The sequence below is a fragment of the Vigna unguiculata genome, chromosome 3 (genome assembly GCF_004118075.2).
Source record: "Vigna unguiculata cultivar IT97K-499-35 chromosome 3, ASM411807v1, whole genome shotgun sequence".
Lineage (NCBI taxonomy): Eukaryota > Viridiplantae > Streptophyta > Magnoliopsida > Fabales > Fabaceae > Vigna > Vigna unguiculata.
The window spans coordinates 20955356-20965689 of record NC_040281.1 but is presented as its reverse complement, the minus strand read 5'-3'; the positions used below and the strand labels follow the sequence as shown (position 1 = coordinate 20965689).

The window sequence follows — 10334 nt, the reverse complement described above, 5'->3', positions numbered from 1 at the left end:
ATAAATTTATTTTTTTCGAAGTAATATGTGCCTTTTTTACGCTTTAGGCATATCTCTATCGGTTAGAGATCATAAAATCATGCTTTAATTGTCCATCAAACTCTTCTTCGAGTAGATAGAGTTATTTTAGACTTTTAAGTCGTGTAAGGGAAGAACAAGATTATGAATCTCTAAGATAAGGGAATGTAATAATCTAGAAGTTATTATTTTTCTTAGAATATTGAGTCTTGGTTTTAAGATTTAGTTTAGGATATTCATAATTTAATATTTTTCTAAATAGGTGAGAGGTGACAAATTTATATTAGAAAAATTATGGTAAAGAGTAAAATAATTGATTTTTTTTTTTAAATGGAAGGCTTGTGATGAGGATGAAAAAAGTACATCTATGTCATATAAACTTGAGAAACTTTATGAGAATCCAAAAATTGAAGAAAATGAAAAACAACTCTTTAAAGTTCCTAAAGTTGTATATAATAAATTTTTAAATGCTTTAGAATGTGATCCCGGAAAGTAACTTTTGCTCCTTTTTTTTAATATATTATTGTTGATGATAAATTTTATGCTACTTTTTTATATATATTATTGTCATATTTTTTGGATTCTATTGTTATGAGTGCTTGTTTTAAATAGAAAAAATGATGTGAGAAAATGAAAACTTTTTTAACTAAAAAAAATAATTTATATATAACAAATATAATTTGGCCCCCCTAAAATTTTTGTTGAAGTTCCGCCACTGTGTACATCCCCATACCCATCCTCATACCCAATTGAAAAAGTCGGGGATTCCTCATACCCATACCCATACCCAGTCAATGCGGGGATTCCCCGTCAAAACGAGGACGAGTTCGAGCAATACCCACAGGGACGAGTTTATTTGCCATCTCTAGTTAGGACTATAAGTTGGCGGTTGGGATCGAACAGTTAGCCATCTCGATCCTAGTTGCCAATATAGTACAAATATCCTTAAAGCAAAAGGCTAAGGTTAGGTGTAAAATAAAAATGCGTACAATATTAAAAGAAAATAGAATAAAAATTGGAAATGCATAAATCAAAAGAAAAATAATGACAGTGACATATCTTCTAAACTTTTCAGTTCCTTTTTTCTCCATTAATCTTACTATTTATTAACTACCTTTTCTTTTTTTTTACTCTTGCCTCGTTCCCTAATATTTTTGTTTTTTTTTTGAAAAGTGATAAAAACAAGGTGTGTTTGCGTGAGTGGTAATGAGAAAGAAAGAAAGAGAGAAGTGTAGAAAATATTTTTTTTCAATTCCTTTTTCATATGATAGACTGTGTATTTGTACACACACATTACAATATCACTGTAATCGTACCTTAATTGTAATGAACAATATAAGGAAGAAATTGTTCATGATAACAACACATTACGAGAATCAAATAACATCAAATCATAGCACAATATCAATGATCATCAATCATATTGATTCTAATCATTAGAAAAGATATTGCTTCTAATTATTAGAATCATATCATTATTTTCTCTATCAAGAACAAATGGTAGAAAAGCAAAGAGTGAGAATGAAAATATGTCAGTTGTTGGACTCATGAGAAGGGGGTGTGATAATTAAAAACAAGTTGGGATCTTCCTTCTTTTTTTAATTTTTTTTTCTTCTTTCTTTTCATTTTTCACCTTTCTCTATTTTTTTTTCTTTTTTTCCTAAAATTAAAGTCTGAGAATCTTTAAAGAAAAAATTATTTCACCTTTTTTTTATTTACCATTAACTATTTTTTAAAAAAAATAAATTTATTCACCCGGACAAAATTTGGTGTCCACATGTCCCTTCATGATTTTTTTTCCTTTTTCTTTTATTTTTAATAAATTATTCATATAATGGCAGTGATGCCTAACATGATCCTATTTAGAGTTTTAGATATTCCTTAAATGCATAATTTTTTATTGAGCATTATAACTTGTTATTTGCGTAGTTAAAGTGAAACCTAGCTCATAAGTCGTCTATAGATGATACATGGATGAATCATCTAATGCCTTATAGACAATACAATTATGACTAATTTGGAGAATTTTCAATGACAGAGAAAAAGCTAAGCTTGCAAGTTTAATGAAGAAATACAATGTTCGTTTAATGAAGAAATACAATGTTCTTACGGATGGAGAAGAGCAGATGATAGAAGACAAGTCGTCAAGGTAATATATAGATTAGATTGTCCAATCAGAATATCGTCTAGTTAGTGAACTAATCCAGACTCATCTATTTAGTGCTTATCCATACTCATATGATGTGTATCGTCTAATGAACTAATCCAATATGAATCGTTTGATAAAGTCATCTAATGCACTCATCTAGTCTGCATCATCTGATGGTTTCGTCTTATATGTATCATTTAGATGACCTCATCTACACCTATCATTTGACACGTTGGGGGCTCATTTCGATCCATTTGTTAATTTGGATATCGATGATATAAAGTTATTGTTAAGGTTTTATTTTGTGTGAAATTCAAGGGACATTCTACCATGAGATAACATTGGAGATAACATTGTATTTTACAAACTCAAATCTTATCTCTAAACTCTTAAATCTCTGCATAAAATCTTTACACATAAATTTGCAACAAAACGAACTTTGGACGTTCAAGATCTGTATTCGAAGGGAGTACTTTGGATCTTCAACTTGGCTGATACAACAACTAAAGTACATTAAGAACTTCCAGAAAAAGAAGACAACAATAAACACATCACATCATCCATCCACCACCATTTCTCTTTTTGTCTTAATTGATCTTCCACGTGAAAGACTAATTACTCTTGGTTGATATTATTGTAATTTCATTGTTGATTTAAAGGCTATGTGCAATAAGTGTATTGTTCTTAATAAAGTATATTGTTTCTTTATTCTTTTTGAGTTTTGATTTATCCTTGTAGAATTGTGTTAGAATGTTTGTTTATGATTCAATCATATCTTTTTAGTTAGAACTCTTAGTATTTTTTAGTAACCTTTTGTTTAAGTGAATAAGCAGTACTTCTTGAGAAATAATTATTTAATAAATGCGGGTAGTAGAAGCCTTTAAGGCATTTAATGCGGATTGTTATGACGTGGAAAAGTACTAGCTCAAATGGTTGAGAGTACTTAAATGTGAGACAACTTGGGTTTAAGTCCTATGTATGCCATTTGTGTGTTATTTAAGTTATTATTATTTTTTATAATATGCTTGATCATGTTGAGTGATAATATAATCATATAATTATATTAATCATCACGAAACATGAATTGGTTAAATGGTTGTCTATTGAGTTGGCATTAGCATGGTCATGGGTTCAAAACTTGGTAGAACCATTTTAAGCTTCCTTTTTGCCAAAATTTCTTGTGGCATGAAGGTGAAGGGGCATAGGAACCCTAGCTAGCCAAAGGGCATATAAAAATTAGAGTGTTGTAAGAGAACACGAATTCAGAGAAAACAAAGTGATTAGAGAGTAAGCAAAGGAGCTGAATTTGGTTGGAGCTAAGGGAGGAAATTGGTGATCAATGAAGAACTCTAGAATCATCTATTTTAAAGCGAGGAATCCAGGTTAGGGGAGTTATACTGCGTTTAATTGTAGTTCTATGAATAATTGCATGATTTATAACTCATTATGTATGATTTATCCCTTGCATTGCTTGAGAATCGTGTTTCTAGATTTTTCCAAAAACCGTCTGGCAGGTGATGAATTTCTGCCAAGCGACTCATACCATTTCAACTGCAATTTTGGGTTTTTTTTTATGAAGGGCCTGGCGGTATTGATTGAACTGCCAGGCGACGTGAGCCATGAGGCTTGATTTTGATGTTTTTTCTGGATTCTGGGCAGATTTGGACTAGTAGGAAGTGTAATAAGATTATTAATTAACCAAATCGAAGTGAAAACTTGTGAAATTTGGGGCGTGATAAGCATAAAAATTGGGGGAATGAGACATACTCACATTTTAGGGTTTCATAATTGGGAATTTCTATAGTGGCAGCAATCTAAGGGGGAAATGTGAATGAATTCGTGAATGGGAAGTGTTAGGAATGAACTGTAGTCCCAATAACTGGGTTTGTATCCTATGGAGTCAGAAATTGATGGAAATTAGAGTTGTTGTGAAAGGGGTAAGGTTCGCAGGTGCAGAAATCGCCTGGCGGCTAATAACTGTAGTCCCAATAACTGTTTTTCGTACTTTTCACGCACAGGAACCGCCCGACGGTATTTTAGTCCCGCCAAGCGCCACATCCTCACTTTTGGGCGCTAGGCGCCACCATGTTCTTCTGGTTCACGCAGTTTTTGTAAAAATGTATTTCCCGGTTCGTTAACTGACCGATTTAGGTAAAATTTTGACAAGTGGTCCATAACATGTGGTTCTTCACTTTGAACGGTGTCGATTGGATTTGGAGGTCAATAGCTAGAGATATACGTTACTCAATATTGCTGATTTTGGAGTCGTTAAAATGCATGAATGAGCTCTTGATAAGTTCAAGTAACTTCTAATGAAGCATGATTGGGTTATGTGGTATGTCTCTATCAATTTGAATGTTCCTTTGGGTTAGTCACATGTGGAGAATTGGTTTGGTGAAGGCATGGGTGTCAATATTAAATTGCATTGGTACATAAGATCATGTGCTTAAAATTGTTAGAGTGTTGCTGCTTATATTTTGTTTGAGCATTCTTGGGATTGTCTATATGACTAGGGGATGAATGCATATGTGAGGTGCTATAAGGCCTGAAACATTATAGATGGCAAAGCCTTTCATTAGGGGTACTCTAGAATGAGAGCAAATGAGAGCAATCTATGTGAAGTGTGCTTGAACCTGAACTAAAACCAGTACTGCACAAGTACTGGTGTAGCGCCTGATGGTGGTGATCGACCCGCCAAGCGACAACGTAGAAATAAGGGGTTCAGGATCATGGTGGCGCCTGGCGGTAAGGAGAGGTGCGCCAGGCGGAGTCTGCAGTTCAGTAAATACTAAGGCACGCGGCGCCTGGCGGCACAGAAAGTCCTACCAGGCAATAGTTGCAGTGGCAGTGAAGATTAAGGCGCTTAGCGCTTGGCGGTACGTATCCCCCGCCAGGCGATCTGGAAGCGGCAGCGCCTGGCGGTACGTGTCCCCCGCCATGCGATTTTGCTATAGTAGATTGGTGTTATACTTGCTATGATGTGTGTGATCTACAAGGCTTCTAGGATATCTTAAAGGTTGGCTTGCTGGGGTTCCTTGAGTTGAGCTTGGGATAGGGGTTAAATACGTGACATTCCTCGAGTTGAGCTTAGAATGACATCCCTCGAGTTGAGCTCGGGATGGCGGATGAACACAAGGAACCCTTGATTTGAGCTCGGGTTGGCGAGTGTTGCCGATGTGAGTGTGCTGGTTGTGGCAAGTACAGATGGGTCCAAATAGATTGCCCTCCTCAGTAGTTAGTTGACGAGTTTGGTAGTCTTGGGACGTTACGAACTATGTTCGTATTTGGGAACTCCACCTAGCGTTACGGTGTATGATTCGTAGCAATGGTTTCCTGCACGTGTTCTATCGGTTGTGGCCGATAGGTATGACAACAAGACACCTTAGGGTACTCATTAGAAGACGTAGAACACGATTAACATGGTGGTGGCCATGTGATGGGATATCAAGGGATGAATTTCCTTTGGTGTGATTGTGTGATTGTATATTTGTGCCATAAATATATATATATATATATATATATATATATGTTTATTTTGTTAGCTCACCCTATCTGTTTGTGTTTGGTGATGATCGTGTACGCGGTACACGGTAGCAGATGATGTTGCAGGTGGATCTGGTGAGGCATAGAGCCGGAGCGGGGCTAGACTGGGATAAAGAGTTTTCTCATAGTTTTATTGTTTTATGATTTGGAATAATTTTGTAAACACTTTGCGATACTTATGATTTAATCAAGTTTATGATTTGGATTTAGTTTATTTGACTGTGTAATGAAGTTTTTAAATTTTCCCGCGTTTGGGAAATGAGATTTAATAAATGACGCTGACGTATTATTTCTATTTTATTTTATTGAAAATCGTAACATCTGGAAAGGATGTTACACAGGGCCTTCGCGTCCTCTCGCTTAAAACAAGAGCTCGTCGCCTGAGCGACAGCTCGCGCAAGTTCTAGGGAGCAACTTCTGGTACTCTCACTTGGACGAGATTGGCTCGTCTAGGCGAAAATACCATGGTTCTCCACTATTCACGCGCACTCAGTTTAGGCTTTCAACCATAACAACATACAATTCATTTTCATACCATTTAAAGCTTCACACAAGCATCAAAATCACGAAATATAACAAGAACAAGCAAATATAACTTAAAAACGTGAAACCCTAACTTTGCTTACCTGGACAGAGGCTAGTGAACAATGGCAAACACCCAACAGTGAGCACTACAGCCCCGAGAACAGCTTAGTGAGCTGGAAAATAGTGGAACAAAAAGGAAACGAGGTCATCAAGAGGAACCTTAGTTGGAACCAAGACCACAAAGCTAGAATAGAGGGAATATCAGTTAGGAGGTTAACTTACGTGGAATAAACGGAGTTCTTCTAGCTCAACAGAAAACGGAAGCAAAACCCTAACAGAGCTTTTGTAAGGAAAAGAGAGTGTTTGAGAATAAAGTTATTTGCAAAGTGAAAGCAGAATGGGAAGTGAAAGGCAGCTTAGAGTTCTGAAATCCCTAAGTGGGCTGACCTTTAGGTCCATTAAAGGCCAAGCCCCAAACTTATAAGGCAGAAATTAAAAGGGGCCTTACAATTAATATCTTATTTTTGTTAGTAAATTTTATAAGCTTTGTTACTTTTATTGATGATTATTCATGGTGTACTTGGTTATTTTTAATGAAGAGTTATTCTAAAATATTTCATATCTTTCAATCTTTTTTTAATGAAATTCAAACTCAATTCGGTGTTCTTGTTAAAACTTTGCGAAGTGATAATGGTCGTGAACATCTTTCCAATTCTTTTTTAAACAATTTATGGCTTCGCGTGGCATTCTGCATCAAACTTCTTGTGCATATACACCTCAACAAAATGGGTGGTTGAACGAAAAAATAGACATATTATTGAAACAACTCCACTCTTTTAATACATGGTGAGGTTCCTAAATCTTTTTGGGTGATGTTGTTCTTACTGTCTGTTATCTTATTAATCGCATGCCTTCTTCGATTTTAAATAACAAAATACCTCATTCCATTTTATTTCCTTATGAACCTCTTCATCCCTTACCTCTCAAGGTTTTTGGGTCTACATGTTTTATGCACAATTTTAGTCATGGTCTTGATAAATTGTCTCCTCGATCACACAAATATGTTTTTATAGGGTTTACGCGATCCCAAAAAGGATATAAGTGTTTTTCTCCTTCTCTTAACTGCTATTTTGTTTCTGCAGATGTAACCTTCAATGAGTCTTCCTTTTACTTTAAAAGTTCTTCTCATTCCACTGAGTCTCCATCTAATACAATCAATATTCCTAGTACTGTCAATATTCCTATGATTTGTTATCTTCCAAGTGTGCCTAGTATGCCATCAGTTTTTGCTCCACCACTTCTTCAAGTTTATAATTGTCGTCATTGTCCTCAACAACCAGCGAATGACTCACTTCAAGTACCAACTACAGTGTCTCCTCCGGATCTGACAATTGAGTCTCCCCTTCTACCAAGTGACCTTCCAATTGGCCTTAGAAAAGGTATCCAGTTCTACACGTAATCCCTCTCCACGTTATATTGCTTTAAGTTACAATAGATTTTCATCATCTTTTAATGTTTGTTTTTCATTTATTTCTTCTATGACCATTCCAAAATCTGTTCGTGATGCCTTAACCCATCCTAGTTGGCGTTAGGCCATGCTCGATGAACTGAGTGCTCTTCATAATAGTGGAACTTGGGAGCTTGTCCCATTACCGTTTGGGAAATATGTTATTGGTTACATGTGGGTTTTTGCTATTAAAGTTGGACCTGATGGTACTATTGATCGTCTCAAAGCATGTATTGTGGCTAAAGATTACACCCAAATCTTTGGGTTGAATTATGGTGATACTTTTTCTCCCGTGGCGAAGATGGCTTCCGTTCGTTTATTTATTGATATGGCGGCTCTTCAAAGTGGCCTCTTTATCAACTGGACGTTAAAAACGCATTCCTCAATGGTGATTTGCAAGAAGAGATTTATATGGAGCAACCTCCTGGGTTTATTGCTCAGGGGAAGTCTTCTAGGTTGGTATGTCGTCTTCGCAAATCTTTATATGGCCTAAAACAGTCTCCAAGGGTCTGGTTTGGAAAATTTAGCAATGTTGTTCAACAATTTGGTATGACTCAGTGTGAGGCAGATCATTCAGTCTTTTATTATCACTCAAGTGTTGGATGTGTCTACTTGATAGTGTATGTTGATGACATTGTTCTTACAGGCAGTGATAACCATGTCATCTCTCAGATGAAACAACATCTTTGTGATCATTTTCAGACCAAAGATCTTGGAAAACTCAGATATTTCTTGGGTATTGAGGTGGCACACTCCAACAAAGATGGTATTTATTTCTCAAAGGAAGTATACACTAGATATTTTGGAAGAAATTGGGTTGATAAATTCAAAATTTATTGACACACCCATGGATCCCAATACTAAACTTCTATCGAATCAAGGAAAGCCTATGTCCGATCCTGAACAGTATAGAAAATTAGTTGGGAAATTGAGTTATCTTACAGTTACTTGTCTTGACATTTCCTTTGTAATCAGTGTAGTAAGCCAATTTCTTAATTCCCCGTGCAAAGATAATTGTAATATAGTCATTCGTATACTAAAGTACATTAAAGGATCTCCTAAAAAAGGGTTGTTATATGGTTCTAATAACCATACAAGATTTGTTTGTTATTCAGATGTTGATTGGGTAGGATCTCCTTTTGATAGAAGGTCTACATTCGAATATTGTGTCTCTATTGGAGGTAACTTGATTTCTTGGAAAAGTAAGAAATAAAGTGTTATGGCAAGGTCTAGTGTAGAAGCATAATATAGAGTCATGGCTTCAGCTACTTGTGGGCTTGTTTGGCTTAAGCAATTGCTCAAAGAGTTATAGATTGGAGACGTTAATTAAATGACACTTATATGTGACAATCAAGTTGTTCTTCATATAAGTTCTAATCCTGTTTTTTATGAGAGAACTAAACAAATTGAGATTGACTGTCATTTCATTCGAAAAAAGATTATATTTGAAGACATCAAGACTGAGTTTGTTTACTTAAGTAATTAGTTATCAAATATTTTCACTAAGTCTTTATGGGGACCGAGAATTGATTATATTTGTAACAAGTTTGGTACATACGATTTGTATGCACCAGCTTGAGGGAGAGTGTTTATCTTGTTTTCTATTTCTATTGTTATTATTCTTCATATGTATTATGGACTTAGTCCATATTTTCTTTATTATAAATACAAACCCTATGTGTATTTTTTACATAAGAGAGATTGATCTCAAACCTAATTTCATTATATTTAATAATTTTAAGTGATACAACTTGTATTAGCTTAATTATCGGAGACGATTGAATTCTCTTTATATTCTTTAGCTAGTAAATGATCAAGGATTTCACAATGATATAATCACTTAGATGATTTATTCTTATATTAGACAATTTTTTTTTTCGTGATCGTAGACGACATCCATCAAATATATGTAATTATACTAATTCAAACTAAATATAAGTTATTCAACCATTAAAAAAAAGTCAAACATAATATAAAATCTATTTTTAATTCAATTCACTTTTTAAGAGTCCAACACTTTCAAATAAGTTATGAACTCTTTAATTTTGCCAACTATAAATCTCAACCAGTCCAAAACAACCAAATACCTATGTAGCACACAACAATGATTGTGAACTAGTTGAAACTAAATTTTACTATTCCAACCCTAAATAAATTCCACAAATATTATTTACACTTTAAAAAGAACTTGGTGAAATTTCTACAAAGGATTTTATCATCATTATATCACAATATTACCCTCAATCCATCTTAGATAAACCAATTGGAGAAATGTAATTAAATATAGAGAATTATATATGTCTTTCAAGTTAGAGAAATTCCTAAGAAAAGTAGGAAGTTGAAACTACTCATAAAAGCTTCAATAAATTAGGAGAAACGTCCAAATTACCAAAACAACAAATCAAAAGTTGATTTAGATGAAATACACTTTTTTCCATCTTATTAAACTTATGAAATTTCAAAAGATTCAAAGAAAAGATAATAATGAAAAATTCACATAAAGGGTTCGTAAAAAGTAACGAAAACTTACTCTTAAGAGAATTTCAATCCATCAAAACTTATCTTGTCTTAATCACCATCCCGTCGATACAA

The 10334-nt window shown here is 34.6% G+C and overlaps 1 protein-coding gene across 1 annotated transcript; it reads left to right on the top strand.

Moving 5' to 3' along the window:
- Positions 1 to 7830: 7830 nt before the first annotated feature.
- LOC114175139 (uncharacterized mitochondrial protein AtMg00820-like) lies at positions 7831 to 8418 on the top strand. The gene is made up of 2 exons (XM_028059907.1): positions 7831 to 8130; positions 8389 to 8418. The coding sequence occupies exons 1-2, from the start codon at positions 7831 to 7833 to the stop codon at positions 8416 to 8418; spliced, it is 330 nt and encodes a 109-aa protein (XP_027915708.1).
- The last annotated feature ends 1916 nt before the right edge of the window (positions 8419 to 10334 follow it).